Source organism: Amphiprion ocellaris, chromosome 19, assembly GCF_022539595.1.
Source record: "Amphiprion ocellaris isolate individual 3 ecotype Okinawa chromosome 19, ASM2253959v1, whole genome shotgun sequence".
NCBI lineage: Eukaryota > Metazoa > Chordata > Actinopteri > Pomacentridae > Amphiprion > Amphiprion ocellaris.
In genome coordinates, this window is record NC_072784.1 from 33,072,151 (window position 1) to 33,095,394 (window position 23,244).

General features: G+C 46.0%; 1 protein-coding gene across 3 annotated transcripts; it reads right to left on the bottom strand.

Moving 5' to 3' along the window:
* Nucleotides 1-469: 469 nt before the first annotated feature.
* Nucleotides 470-22,597, bottom strand: abcc1 (ATP-binding cassette, sub-family C (CFTR/MRP), member 1). 3 transcript variants are annotated; one of them, XM_023295946.3, is made up of 31 exons: nucleotides 22,457-22,597; nucleotides 18,825-19,001; nucleotides 17,718-17,843; nucleotides 17,283-17,420; nucleotides 17,036-17,161; nucleotides 16,816-16,877; nucleotides 15,403-15,534; nucleotides 15,026-15,253; nucleotides 14,386-14,563; nucleotides 14,082-14,243; nucleotides 13,845-13,937; nucleotides 13,136-13,339; nucleotides 12,833-12,979; nucleotides 12,134-12,221; nucleotides 11,991-12,060; nucleotides 11,445-11,571; nucleotides 8,205-8,381; nucleotides 7,955-8,122; nucleotides 7,129-7,303; nucleotides 6,965-7,025; nucleotides 6,732-6,858; nucleotides 6,436-6,643; nucleotides 5,887-6,197; nucleotides 5,517-5,716; nucleotides 5,270-5,396; nucleotides 4,752-4,853; nucleotides 4,518-4,664; nucleotides 4,283-4,441; nucleotides 3,687-3,853; nucleotides 2,410-2,604; nucleotides 470-2,086 (listed from the first exon to the last, which is right to left on the bottom strand). In XM_023295946.3, exons 1-31 carry the CDS (start codon nucleotides 22,502-22,504, stop codon nucleotides 1,978-1,980), a joined length of 4,539 nt encoding a protein of 1,512 aa, XP_023151714.1. In that variant the 5' UTR covers nucleotides 22,505-22,597; the 3' UTR covers nucleotides 470-1,977. The 3 variants fall into 3 exon arrangements, with proteins under 3 accessions (XP_023151714.1, XP_035797742.1, XP_035797741.1); XM_035941849.2 differs by having other exon boundaries at nucleotides 6,732-6,855; nucleotides 14,082-14,267; XM_035941848.2 differs by having other exon boundaries at nucleotides 14,082-14,267.
* Between the last annotated feature and the right edge of the window lie 647 nt (nucleotides 22,598-23,244).

Genomic DNA, 23,244 nt, shown 5'->3' on the forward strand with positions numbered 1-23,244 from the left:
CATTTAGATGTTTGCTCAACAACATGTTTGATAGAAACTTTTCTTCAGTTAAATAAAACATGATCATATATATATATATATATATATATATATATATATATATATATATATATATATATATATATATATATATATATACATACATATATATATATACATATATATATATATATATATATATATATATATACATATATATATATGTATATATATATATATATATATATATATATATATATATATACATATATGCATATATTCTACAGAGGTCTATGTTCTAAATGGATGTTAACACGAGTTAGAAAAATGACCTTCAGATAATCTGATGCCTTATGAAATGTAGTTCTCATTAAAGCATAAATTCGATTTGTGTTTATCAGGAAACATTCTTTTTCTGATGTCAGCTGTTCTCATTACACACTGGAGGATTTATTTCTGGGTGTCTTTTGAACAGATCTGAATTAAAACATTCATTTTGCACCTTTATTCAAAAAAAACAGAAACTCACTGAATTAAATACAGCAATGCAGAGAAGCATGAAGGCATCAACCCAACTTAAATTGCTGTTGGAGATGAAGAGTCTTTGGAAAAGTATTCTATAATTTATTAGTTGTAAACAATTCAAAGATACGTAACAGACAGTAAAACTCAATAGTAATGTCCATCCAATGCACATTCAGTACCTTTTGATTAAAAAATAAAAGTACCGAACTGAGAACTGAACTGAGTTTGTTCTGAAAGTCTGAAGTTTTCTTTAAGACCCAAGATCATTTTCCTGAAACTGCAGAATTCCTGGAACTAAACTTTTGTATAATCAAAGTAATTCAGCTCCAAAAGCTTTTAATAGAGTAAAGCCTCTAAATAATGAGCAGCAAGAACACACCAACTTAAAGCTGTTGCAGAAAGAACAAGAACACAATAAATAATTAGAGTAACAGTCAAGTGAATCCATTCAGCTGATTCCACAGCAGGTTGTGCGTGTCATGGTGGTTTTCTTTACCTGCTGCTGGAACACCTGGAGAGGCTCTCAGAGATAAAGATGGATCAGAAAACGTTCTTTACATTCAGACATGTCAGTTAACTTCGGCAGCTACAGGGTCAGAACTCTGGTCTGACTGAAACACCTGCTGGACAGGTGAGTCCGCTGATTGATGGTAGAATATAAAGTCTACAGTACCTGAAACCTCACAGCAGATTGTCACGGATCTATGAGTACGGAATACTGAACATCCTGGGTAATAAATGTTTCAACGCTCTGCCTTCCTTTTCACTCCCTAAATGTAGCATCTCTAAAATGATCCGACTGTTAAGAACCCAGCGGCCTTCACTGATGGATCATTTCAGAGGTTTTCTGAGAACTTGGACTGGAGCTGAACTCCTCAGCCTGGAGGTGACTGCTGGTGTTTATGGGATGTAAAATAAAACCAGTGATTTCTGCTGGATGAAGACAGAAATATGAGCAACCTGCTTTGAAACTCTGTCCAGGCTTCATATAAACAGTCTGTACATGTAATATTCTACATTTACAGACCATAACATTAATTAAAGACATTTTAATGTGCTGTCTGTTTAAACGGGATCTGAAGACTCGGCCTTCTTCTCACATCGCTGATGTTTAAAAACTGCATTTCTGAGCAAATGAAGGATTTAAAGGCAGTATTTGGCACATATGATCTTCCTCCAGGTCCAGGTTTGTCTGTCCGGACCTCAGAACCAGAACTGATCCATTATCCCCCTTCCTGTCAGACAGCAGGGAGACCAAGGGAATCTGGTGGGAACTGGAGAACGTGGACGTGTTTGGGTCGACAGGGAGCAGCGTGGATCTGTTACATGAGGACGGAGGTGAAGGTGGAACATCTCAAACTAAACCTTGGTCTCATCAGCACCTCAAACACCTGAACAACCTGCTCGGTCCCATCATCCCAGAAGCTCTGCAGCTAAACGAGGCTCAGAGCAGCTGGACAGTCAAAACCAGCTTCACACCAGACCGGCGTCCCGGGCCATCTGGTAGAAGGTTCCCCGCTGCCTGATGAGGCTGGAAGGAGAGTCGAACTCGGACATCTCTCCTTTGTCCAACACCAGAACCCTGAGGGACACACAAGATGTTCAAAGTTTTTTCCTTCAAGTAGCTCAAAGAAACACAAAGAAATTCAAAGAAACACAAACAACACAAACAACACAAAAAACCACAAAGAAACACAAAAAACTAGGAAACTCAAAGAAGCACTGCAGCGGCTCCTCTTCCTTCAGTGATCACTAATATCGACTTCTACCTGTACTTTAGTCTCAGATCATGGATGAATCTGACATCTACAGTAAATAATAAACTCCAGATCACCAAACATACTGACAGATAGTGAAGTATTGTTACTTCATAATCTGGTACTCAGAAATACTTGGAGTCAGTACCTGGTGTAGTCCATGATGGTGTTGAGGCGGTGAGCTATGGTCAGGACGGTGCAGTCCTCGAACTGGGACCGGATGGTGGACTGGATCAGGTTGTCTGTCTCCATATCTACAGCTGCTGTGGCCTCATCCAGAACCAGGATTTTGGTTTTCCTCAGCAGAGCTCTGGCCAGACAGAGCAGCTGGCGCTGACCCACACTGCAGGGAACCAGAAGATCAGCCACCAGAAGATCAGCTACCAGAACATCAGCTACCAGAAGATCAGCCACAACAAGATCAGCTACCAGAAGATCAGCTACCAGAAGATCAGCCACCACAAGATCAGCTACCACAAGATCAGCTACCAGAAGATCAGCTACCAGAAGATCAGCCACCACAAGATCAGCTACCACAAGATCAGCTACCAGAAGATCAGCTACCAGAAGATTAGCTACCACAAGATCAGCTACCACAAGATCAGCTACCAGAAGATCAGCTACCAGAAGATTAGCTACTAGAAGATCAGCCACCAGAAGATCAGCCACCTGAAGATCAGCTACCAGAAGATCATCTGATCAGGTGTTTTCATGGATTTCAGCAGAAAGAGAACTCCTGCTTTACTCTGGAGGAGCGACTGCAGAGCAGCAAAGAGTCCAGCTGACCTGCTGAGTTAGTTTCAGTATTTATGGATCCATCTACTGGTTTGTGCTGAAGACATGAACTCTGTAGTTTACAGCATTTGGGCTCAATGGATTGAAATGAAACCATCCAGATGTTCTTCAAGTTCAGACTTCCAGCTTTAGTTGGGAGTGTTTACATCCACATCAGGTGAACATGGAGGAATTAAAACACATTTTAGAAGGACCCTCCATCTTTATAAGGCTGCTCAGCTGATCCAGGGTCAGGTTTGAGTTATTCCCTCATTATTTCATCTACAAGGAGCAGATTAAAGGTCTAGAATTAATTTTAAGTTTGGAATCTGGTGAGGTCAGCTCCTGGTAGAACATCACCATGAACCAAACCCAGCATCTGGAGACGTCTATGGGTTCCACATGTTAAAAGTGACAGTTTGATTTATCCTCACGATAGTTCATCCAAACACATTTGGTCCTTTATAAAGGTGGAGGGTTCTTCTGAAATGTGTTATAGTTCCTCTGGTCACCTGGTGTGGTGGTGTAAAAACTCAGATTAAAGCTGAACGTCTGAACATCTGAACTTAAAGAACATCTGAACTGTTTAATGTCCAGATATTTATGGACCTGACTCCAGCTTCGGTGGTTTGCAGGTTGAAGCAGTCCTACCTGAGGTTCTCTCCTCCTTCGCTGCACTCATGGCTCAGTTTGTCAGGAAGACCAGACACAAAGCTCTTGAGATGGGAGAACTCCAGAGCCCTCCACACTTCCTCATCAGAGTACGAGTCGAAAGGATCCAGGTTCATCCTCAGAGAGCCTGAAAACAGAACCGGGTCCTGGAGAGGAAGGAGAGTCCTGTCAGAGCTTCAACATCTGGATTTATGAGATCTGAGAGCAGCAGCTGATGAAACCTTCAAAGGAACCAAAGCAGAAGCTGCTGAACTCCAGCTTTATCTTCTGATGAAACCTTCAGAGGAACCAAAGCAGAAGCTGCTGAACTCCAGCTTTATCTTCTGCAGTCACTGAAACTAAACTCTGTTCATCTGAAAGCAGCTGGAAGCATCTGAACAAACACTGTTAGAATTCATCTGTTTTCTCATGATCCTGATCAGATATCATCTCTGAGGAGGTCTGGAGGTCTGAACGGAGCTGTGATGGACATCAACAGAACCCTTTCTCCAGACTGATTGAACCAGCAGAGTTCCAGATGTTCGACCTGGAACCTTACATAACCAGGTGTTCAAACCCTGGTTCGGACCACTGACCTGAGGGATGATGGTGATTCTCGACCGGAGCTCGTGGAGGCCAAGCTGGGAGATGTCCACCCCATCTATGAAGATCTTCCCCTCAGCCGCCTCGATGATCCGGAACAGGCCCAGAGTCAGAGAGGACTTCCCTGCTCCGGTCCGGCCCACGATGCCCACCTGGTGGAGGAGCAATGAAAAGTAGGTCCACGGACTGGACACCAGTACACACACCAGTACACACCAGTACACAGACCTTCTCCCCTCCAGAGATGCTGATGCTGATGTTCCTGATGGCCAGGTCCAGATCTTCTCGGTATCTCAGACCGAAGCCTCTGATGTCGATGCAGCCGGTGGTGGGCCAGCCTGGAGGAAGACTGGAGGCCTGGTGGGTCCACTGGGCCTGGAGATAGAACCAACATCTGGCTGTAACACAGCAGCAGACAGTATCAAAAACACACAGGTGGTACTAGGTACTAGTACTAGGTACCTCCTTCTCGGTGTCACAATACTCTTTGACTCTCTCCACGGCCACGATGTTGGTTTCCACGTCGGAGGACATCCGGACCAGCCAGGTCAGGGAGGCGGTGAGCTGCTCGTTGGAGGTTCAGAACCAACACGGAGGTCAGTTTAATGTTCTATAGATGAGTAACTCCTGATCTCAGCTCTGCCTCACAGCAACGACATGGAAACAAACGGAGATCCTAGCAGCTGACTGAGCATTAAAGTACTTCAGATTGTCCTGATAGAGTTCAACCTCAGTGATCCAGATCGATGAAACATTTCAGATGTTTGTTTATTCTAGAAATTAAAAGAAATCCCCACTAAGGTCTGCTGCTAAAACCTGATCTGAGGAACGACCAGCAGGCTGAGATCCTTAAAGATAAACTGAAGTCGGCTGTCATGAGATGTTCTAGAGGTTCCTTTGGTTCCTCTCAGTGAGAATGATGGAAACCACCAAAGACTGATGAGCCTGGTCTCTGAATATGAAAACTCAGATGAGTTTACCTGCAGGGCGTAGGAGATGGACAAACCCATGATGCCTGGACTCAGACTCTCTCTGGCTATGACGGCGAACAGCGCAGCAGACGACACGATGCAGTTTCCTACGAATTCCAGACGAACCGCCAACCACCTGATCAGACACATTCATCAACAGCAGGTGAAGACGTGGAGCAGCTCAGAGGAACCCTGGGAGCTAAATGAGTTGATTCTGGGCTGAACTGAATGCTAGCTGTAGGAGTAGAACACGAACCTGTTGGCTACGATGCTGGGGTAGTAGGCCTTCTGGTTGTGGTCTACCCGCCGGTCGCTTTCTCGGATGAAGCGCTCCTGCTCTCCAAACGCTCGGATCACGGAGGTTCCCAGCAGCGTTTCATTGAAGTGGGTGTAGATGGGCGAGCGACTGACGGACTCCAGACGCTTCAGCTGGCGAGACGACGCCACGTAGAACCTCTGGACAGAGCAAAGACAGACGAGTCCAGAACTTCTAATGACCCAGAGGAACAGTGGCCATTTAGATCCTCACCAGAGGAACCATTTGGGAGCTTCAGTTCTCCAGGAACAGTAGAACCAAATGCAGAGAAAATGTATGAAAAGAACAAAGTCTGGCGTTTCCAACTAACCTGCACCAGTAAGTAGAGCACACCGAGGACAGGGATGATGATGGCGACCAGCGGCGTGGCGATCAGGATGATCACACAGGAGCCCAGAACGTTGAACATGGAGCCCATGAACATCTTCAGGATGCTGGGGATCACCGAGTCGATGGTGTCCATCTCTTTGGCGAAGCGGTTCACCAGGTTTCCGCTGGGAGTTCGCTCAAAGAAGAACATGGGAGAGCGCAGGACATCGTAGAGCATGGACTGGTGGAGGAACCGGGACGCCAGGATCCCACCGATGGACATGGCCAGGGAGTAACCGAAGACCGCCACACCTGCAGGACAGTTCATGGAGGACATCTGTCTGAACTTTACCGCTGCAGCAAACACAAGGCCTGAAACACTCCTACTGAGGCTGGAATATACTGAGAGGTTCTCAAAGGAAACAGTTTCAGAGATCAGAGCTTGTTTTTAATTCTGCAGCTGATCTGAAGGAGCAGGACGATAAAAACCAGAAACAGCTCAGATGGAATGTTATTTCTGAGACAGGACGAATGAGTGAAAGCAGCTCACCCTGGGACAGACCCAGAGCTCCATACACCCCCAACCTCATCAGGCGGTCCGGCTGAGTTCCATTCACCACCGGATCATCGGTCCACAGACTCAGCCAGTAGTTGGAGAACATGGAGACCAGGTGATGGGCCAGGAACAGCAGCAGGCTGAGGCAGGACAGAGCCAGTCCAATGGCCTTCAGGTAGGACCAGAACACCGATAGCTTGACCTGAGGACAGACCAGAGGTTGGAGTCTTCAGCTGGACCTGACGCTGCTGGGTTCTCTGCTGTGGATGAACAAGTGAAGCTTCACCTACCCTCCCAGTGCTGGCTTTATCAGCCTCCGTCAGCTTCCCCACCTTCAGGTCCTTGGTCTTCTGGTTCAGCTGCTTCTCCTCCTTCTCCATCAGAGACACTTTAGAAGTACTGTTCGCTCCTGGACTGCTGCAGAAACAGTCATACATGATGAAGTTAACACTATTACAACAGTATCTGAGGCGAACCTTCTAGCAGTTTGTGTTCCTGTAGACATTAACGAGGACTTCCTCACCCAACCAGAGCCATCACGCTGCCGTTCTCCTTCCCTTTGGCTCCACTCTTTGGAGGTGATTCTAAATGCAGGAAGGAAACAGGTTTAATGAGTCGATCCTGAACTCTGCGGTCCTCAGTAATGACCATGCTAGATATCTGAACCTCCAGCTCTCTGTCTCTCACCATCGTCTTCAGTTTGGTCGACGGTAGCGTAAGTTCGCTGGAACTCTGCGAACGCTCCATCTGTGGCCATGAGCTGCTGGTAGGACCCCACCTCGGTGATCTCCCCATCCAGCATGACCAGGATCAGGTGGGCCTGATGCAGGTAGCTCAGCCCGTGGGTCACCAGAACCCGGGTCTGAACACATCCAGGATCACAGAGAGTCAGTGAAGGACTGCAGCACTTCCTGTTTTATCAGACACTACTATAAAACTAAACAGATTCGTTCTTCATTGCAACCTTTTACCATCAAATGTTTGTCAGATAAAGTGAACCAGCGTTAATCTGAGGACGGAGAAGCTGGTCCAGAACACTACACATGGATTGTCAGAGTTTTGTGGATATTTTAAATAAATTTTAAAGCATTTGGAGATTCTAGTTCTACATCAGAGCTGTTTCTGATCCATCTGGAGCTGCTGAGGATCCGTCCAACAGAACCTTCATGAGATCTTTCTGATCATTCCAGCAGCAACATCTGAGGAGAACATCTGAGAAGAACATCTGTAGAACCTCAGTAGAACAGCTGGAGGTCCACATTCTTTAGTTCAAAAGGGTGAAGTTTTATATTTTCTGTATTTATTACACATAAAGTGAAATATTTTAGTCTTTTGGACAGTAATAGAATCTAAACTTTTCTGTTTCAGATGCTGACAAACATCTCAGCAGTGGAACTTGCATGGAATAAACAGAACTAGATATAAAAACTAGAACACACTGTAAAAACTCTACCTATGATTTATAGTTCATCTCAGATTATTAGAATATAGCCGAGGCTCCAGGGGCCCTCACCTTGTCCTTCAGGAGCCCCTGAGGGCCGATGACCCAATCAAAGATGTGTTTCCCTACATGAGCATCGACAGCAGACAGTGGATCGTCCAGCAGGTAGACGGATCGGTCGCAGTAGACGGCTCTGGCCAAGCTCACCCTCTGCTTCTGACCTCCAGACAGGTTCACGCCCTGGAAGAACCACAGAACCAGCAGAGTCAGAACCAGCAGAGAAACAGAACCAGGTCACCAGTAGAGTCCTACATCCTGATACCTTCTCTCCGATCTCCGTCTCGTCTCCAGCAGGAAGGATCTCCAGGTCCGGCTGGAGAGCGCAGGCCTCCACCACTTGCCGGTACCAGGCCTCCCTCCTCTCCTGACCAAACAGGATGTTGTCCTTCAGGGAGGAGTTCTGGATCCAGGCCTGCTGGGGGATGTAGGCCACAGAACCCTGAGGAGCAAAATACACCAACGAGAGCTTCATCTCCAACCCTTTAGTGGCTGAAATCAGACAGACCAAAGTCCTGGATCCAAAACACTGACCTCCTCCTAGGATCTACAGTCTAACTCTGGCCTCCTCCTCCTAGGATCTACAGTCTAACTCTGACCTCCTCCTCCTAGGATCTACAGTCTAACCCTGACCTCCTCCTAGGATCTACAGTCTAACTCTGGCCTCCTCCTCCTAGGATCTACAGTCTAACTCTGACCTCCTCCTCATAGGATCTACAGTCTTACTCTGACCTCCTCCTCCTAGGATCTACAGTCTAACCCTGACCTCCTCCTAGGATCTACAGTCTAACTCTGGCCTCCTCCTCCTAGGATCTACAGTCTAACTCTGACCTCCTCCTCCTAGGATCTACAGTCTAACCCTGACCTCCTCCTCCTAGGATCTACAGTCTAACCCTGACCTCCTCCTAGGATCTACAGTCTAACTCTGACCTCCTCCTCCTAGGATCTACAGTCTAACTCTGACCTCCTCCTCCTAGGATCTACAGTCTAACTCTGACCTCCTCCTCCAAGGATCTACAGTCTAACCCTGACCTCCTCCTCCTAGGATCTACAGTCTAACCCTGACCTCCTCCTAGGATCTACAGTCAAACTCTGACCTCCTCCTAGGATCTACAGTCTAACTCTGACCTCCTCCTCCTAGGATCTACAGTCTAACTCTGACCTCCTCCTAGGATCTACAGTCTAACTCTGACCTCCTTCTCCTAGGATCTACAGTCTTACTCTGACCTCCTCCTCCTAGGATCTACAGTCTAACCCTGACCTCCTCCTCCTAGGATCTACAGTCTTACTCTGACCTCCTCCTCCTAGGATCTACAGTCTTACTCTGACCTCCTCCTCCTAGGATCTACAGTCTAACTCTGACCTCCTCCTCCTAGGATCTACAGTCTAACTCTGACCTCCTCCTCCTAGGATCTACAGTCTTACTCTGACCTCCTCCTCCTAGGATCTACAGTCTTACTCTGACCTCCTTCTCCTAGGATCTACAGTCTTACTCTGACCTCCTCCTCCTAGGATCTACAGTCTAACTCTGACCTCCTCCTCCTAGGATCTACAGTCTAACCATGACCTCCTCCTCCTAGGATCTACAGTCTAAACCTGACCTCCTCCTAGGATCTACAGTCTAACTCTGACCTCCTCCTCCTAGGATCTACAGTCTAACCGTGACCTCCTCCTCCTAGGATCTACAGTCTAAACCTGACCTCCTCCTAGGATCTACAGTCTAACTCTGACCTCCTCCTCCTAGGATCTACAGTCTAACTCTGACCTCCTCCTAGGATCTACAGTCTAACTCTGACCTCCTCCTAGGATCTACAGTCTAACTCTGACCTCCTCCTAGGATCTACAGTCTTACTCTGACCTCCTCCTCCTAGGATCTACAGTCTTACTCTGACCTCCTTCTCCTAGGATCTACAGTCTTACTCTGACCTCCTCCTCCTAGGATCTACAGTCTAACTCTGACCTCCTCCTCCTAGGATCTACAGTCTAACTCTGACCTCCTCCTAGGATCTACAGTCTAAACCTGACCTCCTCCTAGGATCTACAGTCTAACTCTGACCTCCTCCTCCTAGGATCTACAGTCTAACCGTGACCTCCTCCTCCTAGGATCTACAGTCTAAACCTGACCTCCTCCTAGGATCTACAGTCTAACTCTGACCTCCTCCTCCTAGGATCTACAGTCTAACTCTGACCTCCTCCTAGGATCTACAGTCTAACTCTGACCTCCTCCTAGGATCTACAGTCTAACTCTGACCTCCTCCTAGGATCTACAGTCTAACTCTGACCTCCTCCTCCTAGGATCTACAGTCTAACTCTGACCTCCTCCTCCTAGGATCTACAGTCTAACCATGACCTCCTCCTCCTAGGATCTACAGTCTAAACCTGACCTCCTCCTAGGATCTACAGTCTAACTCTGACCTCCTCCTCCTAGGATCTACAGTCTAACTCTGACCTCCTCCTAGGATCTACAGTCTAACTCTGACCTCCTCCTAGGATCTACAGTCTAACTCTGACCTCCTCCTAGGATCTACAGTCTAACTCTGACCTCCTCCTAGGATCTACAGTCTAACTCTGACCTCCTCCTCCTAGGATCTACAGTCTAACCATGACCTCCTCCTCCTAGGATCTACAGTCTAAACCTGACCTCCTCCTAGGATCTACAGTCTAACTCTGACCTCCTCCTCCTAGGATCTACAGTCTAACTCTGACCTCCTCCTAGGATCTACAGTCTAACTCTGACCTCCTCCTAGGATCTACAGTCTAACTCTGACCTCCTCCTAGGATCTACAGTCTAACTCTGACCTCCTCCTAGGATCTACAGTCTAACTCTGACCTCCTCCTCCTAGGATCTACAGTCTAACCGTGACCTCCTCCTCCTAGGATCTACAGTCTAAACCTGACCTCCTCCTAGGATCTACAGTCTAACTCTGACCTCCTCCTAGGATCTACAGTCTAACTCTGACCTCCTCCTAGGATCTACAGTCTAACTCTGACCTCCTCCTAGGATCTACAGTCTAACTCTGACCTCCTCCTAGGATCTACAGTCTAACTCTGACCTCCTCCTGGGACAGGGTAAGGGATTGTGTGTGTGTGTATTATTGTGTATTATTGTGTTTTTGCGTGTTATTGTGTGTATTTGTGTATTATTGTGTATTATTGTGTGTTATTGTGTGTATTATTGTGTGTTATTGTGTGTTACTGTGTACTATTGTGTTATTGTGTGTTATTGTGTGTGTTACTGTGTTATTGTGTGTTATTGTTTATTATGGTGTATTACTGTGTGTATTATTGTGTTATTGTGTGTTATTGTGTGTTACTGTGTATTGTGTGTATTATTGTGTTATTGTGTTACTGTGTTACTGTGTGTTACCGTGTATTATTGTGTGTTATTGTGTATTATTTTGTCTTATCGTGTTATTGTGTGCATTATTGTGTGTTATTGTGTGTTACTGTGTATTATTGTGTGTATTTGTGTGCATTATTGTGTGTTATTGTGTGTATTTGTCACCTTAACAGCTACAGTTCCCTCCAGTTTGTCCATTTCTCCGAGCAGAGCAGAAAGCAGAGAAGACTTTCCTGATCCAACGTGTCCGACCACCGCCACCAGAGAACCTTCTGGGATACACACATTCAGCCTGCACACACGCACACGCACACACACACACACACACACACACACACACACACACACACACACACACACACACACACACACACACACACACACACACACACACACACACACACACACACACACACACACACACACACACACACACACACACAGAGTAACAAGCACAGAGTAACACACAGTAACAAGCACAGAGTAACACACACACCAGTAAATGTTGGTTGATAAAAACTTCCACATTAATAAAAGTAATAATTTCATTTTGCTGCTTCGTCTTTTCATTAATTAAACTTTTTAGGGACAATATTTCCTCTGGATATTTCCTCACTGAGGCTAAATGAGGTGGATTCTGTAATAATTCTCTAGAATATTCTCCTGATTACTGATTTCTTCTTGAGGATGAAGTGATGTTTTGAAGCTCACCTCTTCAGCGTCGGTGACTCGGTTCTGGACCAGCTGAAGACTCCGTCCTCGATGGTGATGCTGTGAGGAGCTGTGAGGAGAAGAACATTAATACGCTGCGTGTGGAACATCTCCACCTACATCAGGAGACCAGAGGAACTCACAGCCTGCCACCGCTTTGTGTTCAACACTGTCCTCCTGCAGCTCCTCATGAGACAGAAACACTCGGAGACGCTTCAGAGAAACGCTGGCCTGGAGAGAAGAACCCACAGATCTAATCAACATCCAGCTCTGAGACAGCAGCGGCAGTAAAACTAGTTATTTATGATTTATTCATTCAGGACAGTTTGGTTCTAAAGGCAGGAAGTCTGTATTAACGAATTAATGGTTAATTAAACGTGTCTGTAGTGAAATATCAGGACTTCAGGTTCGGTAACAGAATGAATAAAGTATTTTTATTCTCTGTATTACAGTTTTTCTGTGGCTGTTAATGAAAAACCCACAAAATGAATAAATAAATGTCTTCACCAGATAAAAATGACTTCAGATGAACATCATCAGGTTTCCAGTCTGAGTTCTCTTCATATCCACAGATAATAAACCAGACGTTTTATTTATGTCTGAATGTTTTCTACAGTCTGGACACATTTCAGCAGGAGGTTAAACTGAATTCAGAACCTGGAGGTTTATCTTTAATTTAGCTGTTCTGTGTTCCATCTGTACAGTAAAAATGGACTGAATCATTTCATCTGACTTCATTTAGCTGCAGATTTAACGTCCGTATCCGTCCTGGTGATAGGAGGAGGTCAATGACAGACTTCTACCATCTTTAGACCAGACGTGAGGACTACAGCAGCTCAGACCTGCACCATGCTGCTGATCACCATCGGTAGCATGTTTAGAGGAAAACGCAGGATGTTGAAGAGCGCCAGAGAAACAAAGGCCTTCTGAGCATCAAGGATGTTGTGTTCATCAATCAGCACGTAGACGCTGAAGGTGGAAAGAGCAACCTGAGCAGGTAGGACAGAAGAAAGCCTCATTAGATGCAGCAGAAGAACTGAATCTTCCAGAGCAGCTGGTTTTCAGATGTTCTGAGATTTTCATGTATCGTCTCCTCATCCCATCCATCTGCTCTACAGGATGGACTGATGAAGGTCTGCACTCACCAGGAACGGGGCGCAGACCCAGGTGAAGGTGGAGACCGCCCCCAGGTAGGCAGCCTTCTTCAGGACCTTCAGCTCGCTCTCACGGATCTCCGACACCTTGTCCTTGAAGGCCAGCTCCCAGGCGTAGAGCTTCAGCACCTTGATGCCGTTCAGCATCTCGTTCATCAGCTTGATGCGCTGGTCTTTGCTCTTCATCTGGGCCACCTGCTCAGAAGAACCAACATTCAGAGAAACGACCACAGCAGGAACACACTCTGAACTGGTAGAATGTTCTACTGGTTCTGCTGGTTCTACTGGTTCTACTGGTTCTGTTGGTTTTACTGGTTCTGCTGGTTCTACTGGTTTTACTGGTTCTGCTGGTTCCGCTGGTCCTACTGGTTCTACTGCTTCTACTGCTTCTACTGGTTTTACTAGTTCTGTTGGTTCTACTGGTTTTGCTGGTTTTACTGGTTCTGCTGCTTCTACTGGTTCTGCTGGTCCTACTGGTTCCGATTCTGCTGGTTTTACTGGTTCTGCTGGTTCTACTGGTTTTGCTGGTTCTACTGGTTCTGCTGGTTTTACTGGTTTTGCTGGTTCTGTTAGTTTTACTGGTTTTGCTGGTTCTGCTGGTTCTGTCTTACTGTTACTGACTAAACACAACCAACAGCTCTGAGAACCGTCTGAACTCTAAACAGTCAATCTGATCATGAGGTTTGTGGTGAAGTCCAACCTGGTAGGTTTTGGTTTTCATGGCGATGACAGCGTTCACCGGAACCATCAGCAGCATCACAGCCACTCCAGCCAGAACCGATGGACCCAGGTTCTGTTCACACACAGCAGAACACAAAGACGAACCGCTAAGAAAAGGAGCAACCTGCAGATTAGAAGCCCCACAGTCCATGTTCCACCAGACATTCACACAGTCTCCAACGTCATGAAGCCACCGCTGAAGGATCCGATGTCCTACCTGCCAGAGGAAGTAGAGGGCTAGAACCACCTGCAGAGGAGCCGACCAGATCATGTTGATGTAGGTGATGAGGTCCATGAAGCGCTGGGCGTCCACAGACATCAGGTTTACGATCTCTCCTACGGTGGAGGTCCGACGAGCGGCGCTGCTGATGACCAAGGCCTGGAAGAGCAGTAGTTCAACCACCTTCACAACAAAACTGACAGACGGTTATGATCTGAGCTCATTATTCTGGTCTGATTCAGGAGGAACCAGGCAGCAGAACCTGGTTCATTTCCTGTCTCCAGAATGTTGAAGGTTTTACCTTCCTGTAAACGGCTCCAATGATGGCGGTTCTCAGACGCATCCCAGAGACGAAGCAGACGTGAAAATATCTCTGCAGGATGAGCGACTGGACGCAGGTACACAGGAAGAGCAGAGCTGTGTAGAAGAAGCCCTGCCAGGAGGGGGCGCTGGGGTCGTTCACAAAACGGATCAGGAGCCTGCATGGAACCAGGAAGAGATAAAACAACCCAGACATGATGCTGTAAATAACACAGCTAACAGATCTATAAACATTTATTCCTTGATTCAACAGCTCCACTGGTCCAGATCATCTCACTACCAAACCTCACAGGGAAACAGAAATAAAACTCCGGCAGCCAGACAGCGTGTCCACATCTGGCCTTCTCTTTTCACATTAGTAAATAAAATGTTTGCCAGAGGTTTGGTTTCTCTTCAGAATAAAACACATTCTGTCCTTAAACAGAAAAACCCAGAAATGATCTCTTTAATGGGGAGAAAATGGAAGAAACTTCTGAAGAGGAACTGAGGAGGAACCAGACAGATGAGATAGAAGAGGATTATTCAGCAGACCAAGTCCTCCTCCAAACATTCACCTCCTAAACCATGAGAAAACCCAACAGATCCTTCAACCTCTGCTCTGATCAGGTGGATCTAGTTACCGGAGGATCTCAGGCCCAACAAACATCAGGATGTCCTGGATGATCTTGTAGAGGCAGGAGATGAGGAAGTAGGGTCCAAACGTCAGACACAATGCCCAGAACAGCGACGGCTCCTTGGTCTTCTTGGGGGTTTTGACCAGCAGGATCTCAGCCTCTTCCACCGGTTGGCCTTCTTTGCCTTCAGGGTGGGCAACTCTCTTCGGGGAGTACAGAGTTCCCTGCTCCGTCCTGAAACATTCAATCCGTTATTAGTCAGAGTGTTTCTAATAAACGTGTTGATGAATGAAGAGTTCTACATGAAGAACCTTCAGGCTGAAGCTACTAAAACCTTCATTTATTCCCTGGTTGGTTTCTAACAGCTTCTACTGGTTCCTGACCTCTTGACCTTCTGGCACTCTGAGTTCCAGCGACGGACCAGCTGAGGAACCACTCGCTGGGACCGGTCCTCCGGGTTCAGGGACCACAGGTCCTTCTCCTCCAGGGGGCGCTGGTATCCTGTCACCATCATCCTGGAAAAGACAGATGAAAGTCTGAAGCAGAGGATCTAGAGTCTGAAGCAGAAGATCTAGAGTCTGAAGCAGAAGATCTAGAGTCTGAAGCAGAGGATCTAGAGTCTGAAGCAGAGGATCTAGAGTCTGAAGCAGAGGATCTAGAGTCTGAAGTAGAAGATCTAGAGTCTGAAGTAGAAGATCTAGAGTCTGAAGTAGAAGATCTAGAGTCTGAAGTAGAAGATCTAGTGTCTCAGGGAGAAGGGGAGAAGGTCCTGAACAGAGAAGGGACAGATCATGAAGGTCTACAACTCTTATGACATTATGGGCTGTTTGTAATCACATTTCCTCTTTAACTAACCATACAGAGTAACTGTAACTGTTAAGAGTAACTTTAACCGTACAGAGTAACTTTAACCGTATGGAGTAACTTTAACCGTACAGAGTAACTTTATCCGTACAGAATAACTTTAACCCTACAGAGTAACTTTGATCAGGCAGAGTAACTTTATCCATAGAGAGTAACTTTAACTAGGCAGAGTAACTTTAACCCTCCAGAGTAACTTTAACTGTACAGAGTAACTTTAATTGTACGGAGTAACTTTAACCTTATGGAGTAACTTTAACCGTACAGAGTAACTTTAGTAACTTTAACCAGGTCGTTTCCCTTCAAAGATCAGAGTTCTCAGAGCTGATCCTGGTTCAGTACAGCTGTAGAGATGCAGCTGGTAAGTGATCGGACTGGTCTTCCAGCATTCATAAACAGACAGTTAAAGTGTTCAGAAAAAGGAAGTGAAGCCACCAGGAAGAACCGTCCTAGAACCTTCCTGGAGAATTAAAAGGTGTCGGGGGTTAAGGAAAAACAGGAGGATTCACTGCAGCGGGACAGAAAGCAGCTGAAGATGGTTCAGAGATTTTCTGAAAAGAAGAAATGAGATGAACTGAGAACCAGCAGGTCAGAAGGTCTTCATGTCTGCAGATCTCTACTAACTGGACCACCGCTGGAGACCAGACAGCTTTAGACCTTTATATGGACAGAGGAACCGGTTCTGGATAATTCCTGATCATTCTGAACTTTTAAAATCCCCGATGGAACCAAACACTGTCCTTCTCTGAAAAACTCCAGAGTTAGTCTCTGGTTGATTCTGTAAAATCAAACAAACCAACCACCTGCAGAAGACCTGAACATGGAGAAGACAAACTAATTTAGAATACTAGTTCAGTCTGAGCATTCCTGTTATCTGGAGAGTAAAACCCATCTGGCGTTCATGCCACTGCTCCAACACCTGAAGCTCTGCTCACCTGGTGATCCACCAGAAGGTGATTCTGGAGAGGAACGAAGCTCCAGGCTCAGGACAGGGATTCTGGACAGAAAGACCTTCAGTTAGACTCAGAGATGACTTTAAAGCACGAAACACGGCATTAGAGCCGATGAAACGCCTCAGATAGAACCCATGAACAGGACACGGTTTAACCAGACTTCAGGAAACATCTTTGAAAGAACAACGAAGGAGAGATTCACCGAGTCTTTGACAGTCTGAGAGAAGAGCGGCGGCCGGTCGGTGAAACAGGAGAGGACCAGGGCCACCAGCAGCAGGGCGTAGTAGATGTAGAAGGTGGTGTATCTCCACACACTCACCATCTTAGGCTGGAAACACAGAACACACACACACTGATCCACACAACCACACTCACTGTTTCTGCAGCAAAGTGATCCTGGACCTGCACAGAGTCACGTTAACTTCAGTGATCCAGCTCAGAGTTCTGACCTGGTCCAGAGCCTGCAGGATCCTGGACCTGAAGCTGACGGAGGCACACATCAGAGTCAGCAGCCAGAAGATCAGCATCACCCCAGAAGACTGGACGCCTTTCATCCGCTCATACTGGACCAGCAGGGCGGCCAGCAGCTGGAGATACCAGGACAGATGTTATATTAGAATAACTCACTGAATAAAACACAGCTGGAGATACCGGGACAGATGTTATATCACAACAACTAACTAAGTAAAACACAGCTGGAGAAACAGAATAGTTATAGATTATACAGGATAAAATCATCAGAATCACACAGACTGTACAACAACGGACTGATTAAACATGCTATAGTTCAGCACAATCAGAGGAACGTCCAGAGAAACGGTGTAAATAAAGGCTGATAGATACTTCATTAGTCATGAGGGAAATGGGTGAACAGATGATCTCACCATGGTCAGGCCCAGTAAGGTTGGGCTGACGAAGTGGACCGCTGCCGGGACGCTGGAGCTGCTCGCTTCCCAGAACGAATAGAAGACGTCCGACCAGCAGACGATCCACAGCAGGAAGCCCACGGCCTGAGGAGAGGAGAACAAAGTCAAGTCTGGTTCTTCTGGCAGGTTTAGAAGTTCTGGAGGTGTCAACTGCTGCAGGTACTGATGCACTATTAATGAACCAGGACCAGGACCAACCAGTAACAACCAGGACCAGGACCAACCAGGACCAGCGCCAGGACCAGAACCAACCAGTAACAACCAGGACCAGGACCAACCAGGACCAGCACCAGGACCAGAACCAGGACCAGGACCAGGACCAGGACCAGAACCAACCAAGACCAGGACCAGGACTAGGACCAGAACCAACCAGTAACAACCAGGACCAGGACCAGCAACAGGACCAGAACCAGGACCAGGACCAGAACCAACCAGTACCAACCAAGACCAGGACCAGGACCAGCACCAGGACAAGAAAAAGGACCAGCACCAGGACCCACACTACTAAAATCAGGAACCATGTGACCCAGCAGGACTAGCTGGGCTTCCAGAGCTGTAGACTAGCAGCTGTACTGAGGTCAGTGGGACTCTAAACCCTCAGATACATCAGGGTCTGATGTTCTGACTGCCTAGATCAGATGGTTCCTCCTCCCAGACAGGAGGTCCATCTGGGACCTCCTGCTGGTCCAGAACACCTGGGATGACCTTCCTGACCTCCATCACTGACCAGGAGCTCCCTACAAAGCCCTGCTGTCTTCACTCATTTGTTCCCTGAGCCTGGTGAGTCCAGATCTTCTCTAAAGCTCCTTGTTCCATGATAAAAAATACTGATGCTTAATTCTGTGGTTTCGGGTGAAGGCTGCAGAGGAACTCAGATGGAGATTAATCCTACAGCTGACTAATGTTGGCTTCAGAACCGCCGTTATCCCGGATCTGAACCTCCATGTTTCCACCTCCTCTATGCTGAGCAGAACTGAGATGTTTCAGAGTTTTCATTCAGCTCCAGAAAGAGAAGATAGACCAGAGAAGGAACAAAGACACAACAAGCAGAAAGAGTGGACTCACAGTCTTGGCCTTGTTCAGGTGAGTCATGCAGATGTAGCCGTGGTTGTGGCTGCGCAGGTAGATGAGGTAGACAGGGGCGCTGATCCATAGGTATAGGCATGGCAGCCACACCAGAACCGTGTTCTGAAAACACGGAGTCACGTCTGGGTTAGGTGTGTTCCACGTCCGGTTCCAGTCCTGGAAGAAGAAACACGCAGTCAGAAACCATCCAGCCATCCATCCATCCATGCATCATCCATCCATCCTCCATCCATCTGTCATCCATCATCCATCCATTACCCATCCATCCATCATCATTCATCCATCAATCCATCCATCCATCATAATCCATCCATCTATCATCCATCATCCATCCATTATTCATCATCCATCCATCATCCATCATCGATCATCCATCCACCCATCATCGATCTATCATCCATCAATCATCCATCAATCCATCATCCACCATTGATCTATCATCCATCATCATTCCATCCATCATCCACCCATCATCCACCATCCATCCATCCATCCATCATCTATCATCCATCCATCATCCATTCATCATCCACCATCCATAATACATCCATCCATCATCCATCATCAATCTATCATCCATCATCATTGCATCCATCAATCATCCATCCATCATCTATCCATCTATCATCCATCAAGCCACCATCCATCATCCATTGATCATCCACCATCCATCATCCACCATCCATCATCCATCAATCATCCACCATCCATCATCCATCCATCATCCACCATCCATCCATCCATCCATCAATCCATCATTGATCTATCATCCATCATCATTCCATCCATCATCCACCCATCATCCACCATCCATCCATCCATCACCCATCCATCATCCATCATACATCCATCCATCATCAATCTATCATCCATCATCATTGCATCCATCAATCATCCATCCATCTATCATCCATCCATCCATCCATCCATCCATCTATCATCCATCCATCCTCCACCATCCATCCATCCATCCATCATCCTCCACCATCCATCCATCCATCCATCCATCATAAATCCATCCATCATCCATCCATCCTCCACCATCCATCCTCCATCATCCATCCATCCATCCATCCATCATAAATCCATCCATCATCCATCCAACCATCTATCATCATCATTCATCCATCCATCATCCATCCATCATCCATCATCATTCATCCATCCATCCGTCATCATTCATCCTCCACCATCATAAATCCATCCATCCATCATCCATCCATCCATCATAAATCCATTCATCATTCATCATCATTCATCCATCCATCCTCCACCATCCATCATCCATCCATCCATCCATCCATCCATCTTCTATCCATCATACATCCATCCATCATCCATCTATCATCCGTCCATCCATCCATCATGCATCATCCATCATCCATCCATCATCCATCCACCACTTAATCGGGTCATGGGGGAGTCTATCCCAGCTAAATGAGGGTGAAGGTTCACCTGGACAGGTAACAGTCTATCTCAGGGCTATCCATCATCATTCATCCATCCATCATCCATCATCATTCATCCATCCATCTGTCATCATTCATCCTCCACCATCATAAATCCATCCATCATCCATCCATTCATCATCCATCATCATTCATCCATCCATCCATCCTCCACCATCCATGCATCATCCATCCATCATCCATCCTCCATCCATCTGTCATCCATCCTCCATCCATCCATCCATGCATCATCCATCCATCATCCATCCTCCATTCATTATCCATCCATCCTCCATCCATTATCCATCCATCCATCATCATTCATCCATCAATCCATCCATCCATCATCCATCATCCATCTATCATCGATCATCCATCCACCCATCATCGATCTATCATCCATCAATCCATCATCCACCATCCATCATCATCCATCCATCCATCATCCATTCATCATCCATCATCCATCATCCATCCATCCATCCATCCATCCATCCATCATCCATCATTGATCTATCATCCATCATCATTCCATCCATCATCCATCCATCATCCATCTTCTATCCATCATTCATCCATCCATCATCCATTGTCCATCCATCCATCATCATCCATCGTCCATCATCATCCATCCATCCATCCATCCATCCATCCATCCATCCATCCATCATCATTCATCCTCCACCATCCATCCACCATCCATCCATCATTCATCTTTTATCCATCATCCATCCATCATCATTTGTCCATCCATCCATCGATCCATCCATCTTCTATCCATCCATCATCATTCATCCATCATCATTCATTCATCCATCCATCATCCATCTGTCATCCATCTGTCATCTATCCATCCACCGTTTAATCCTCATTATGTTCACTGGAGTCTATCACAGGTTCACCTGGACAGGTACCAGTCTATTTCAGGGCTCCATAGAGACATTCACACCAACAGACAGTTCAGAATCACTGATTAAACCCAGCATGTTTCTGGACTGTGGGAGGAAGCTGGAGAACCTGAAGAACCTGGAGAACCCAGCAGGAAGCTGGTAAACAGTTTATTTACTGTTTATTACCTGTTTACCAGCTGTTTATTTACTGTTTATCAGCTGTTTATTTACTGTTTACTAGCTGTTTATTTACTGTTTCCCAGCTGTTTATTCACTGTTTACCAGCTGTTTATTTACTGTTTATTAGCTGTTTATTTACTGTATACCAGCTGTTTATTTACTGTTTACCAGCTGTTTATTTACTGTTTCCCAGCTGTTTATTTACTGTTTACCAGCTGTTTATTTATCATTTACCAGTTGTGTACCAGCCACAGGTAAACATATACCCCTCCAGATAATCAGAGGTAAATGTTGTTTTTCTGGATCAGCTGCTGTTAGTTTTTGATGTTTAATTAATCACTGATCAATACCAGGTTCTGGTCTGAAGGAGGAACTTTAATGTGACCTCAGTCTGAAAGCCCAGAACCACTTGACTCCAGATAAAGTGATTTCAGCTGCAGTTTAAAGCAACAGTTAGTGTCTGATGGTTTAATCTATAGTCTGGAGGATGAACCCACTGAACCTGGAGGTCTGTCAGCAGGAGGAAAGATGTCAGGTTAGTAGAAGATCAGCCTCCAGGAGGGACTGAAGGACATGTAGAAGTCCTCCTGATCTATGAAAGGTTGCTCAGACTGGAATATGAACCTCCAGATATCAGTAGATCCTCCTCTGTTCACAGGATAAAGATGATTAACGATCCAACACTTTAAAACAGACTCTAGCTATCAGCTGGCTATGAAGCTCTGATAGAGAACTTCACTAAATAACAGCCTCCAGGGCAGCTCTGCCCAGCCAGGATCCATTAGTTCTAGTTTTATTGTATTAATTTTTCCATCTTTATGTTTGAAACCAGCCTCGACAGAAATCCAGTTAATTTATTGAAACTTTATGATTATTGGTTCATTAATCTGTTCTAATAAGTATAATAAATAAAGTCCTCAGGTCTGAAACAGAACCAGGACCAGAACAGAGCCTCTGGTTCTGGTCTGTGGTGGGTATAAATGTATATCTGGTACCGGGATGTTGCCGGTAATGTTCCGGTCCGGTCCGTTAGCATGAGCCGGTAAAACAACACCTGGAGGAAAACACGACAAGGTCATGAAAAGAAACTCACCCAGAACGGGTCGGACCGGTCCAGACTGCAGAACCTGTCAAACCCCATTCGCTGCTACGCAGAAGAAGCCGATTTGTGAGGTTCGGTCCGGTTCCGGAGCTCAGCGGAGGTTTTATAACCGGACGACACACCGGAAGGTTGTTCTTCTTCTGTGGTTCAGAAGTTAGAGTCAAGCCAGTTTACTGCCCCTTGGTGGACAGCAGCGGTAAGAGCTGTTTACATCAACAGAACACAGCAGCAGGGATCAATCAATCAATCAATCAATCAATCAATCAATCAATCAATCAATCAATCAATCAGTCAGTCAGTCAGTCAGTCAGTCAGTCAGTCAGTCAGTCAGTCTGTCTGTCTGTCTGTCTGTCTGTCTGTCTGTCTGTCTGTCTGTCTGTCTATCTATCTATCTATCTATCTATCGAAATTAATTTCTACCATTTTTTCCACACAGTCTGAATTTCCTCCAACACTTTGTTCATCAGGACTCGGTAGAGAAACTCTCCAGAGCCAATGGGGTTTTATGTTCATTCAAGTTTTTATGTTCATTCAAGTTTTTATGTTCATTTAAGTTTTTGTCTTTTGACCGACATGTTCTCTGAGCTTCCTTACAGAGGAAAGTTTTAATCCAGATCTTAAAGTAGAGACGATGTCCGCCTCCAGAACCCAGACTGGGAGCTGGTTTCACAACAGAGGAGCTGATAACTGAAGGTTCTGCTTCTGGAACCTCTGGAATCAGCAGTAAACTTGCAGTCTGAGAGGGATGGGTTATGATAGGATGATCTGGAACAATCAGG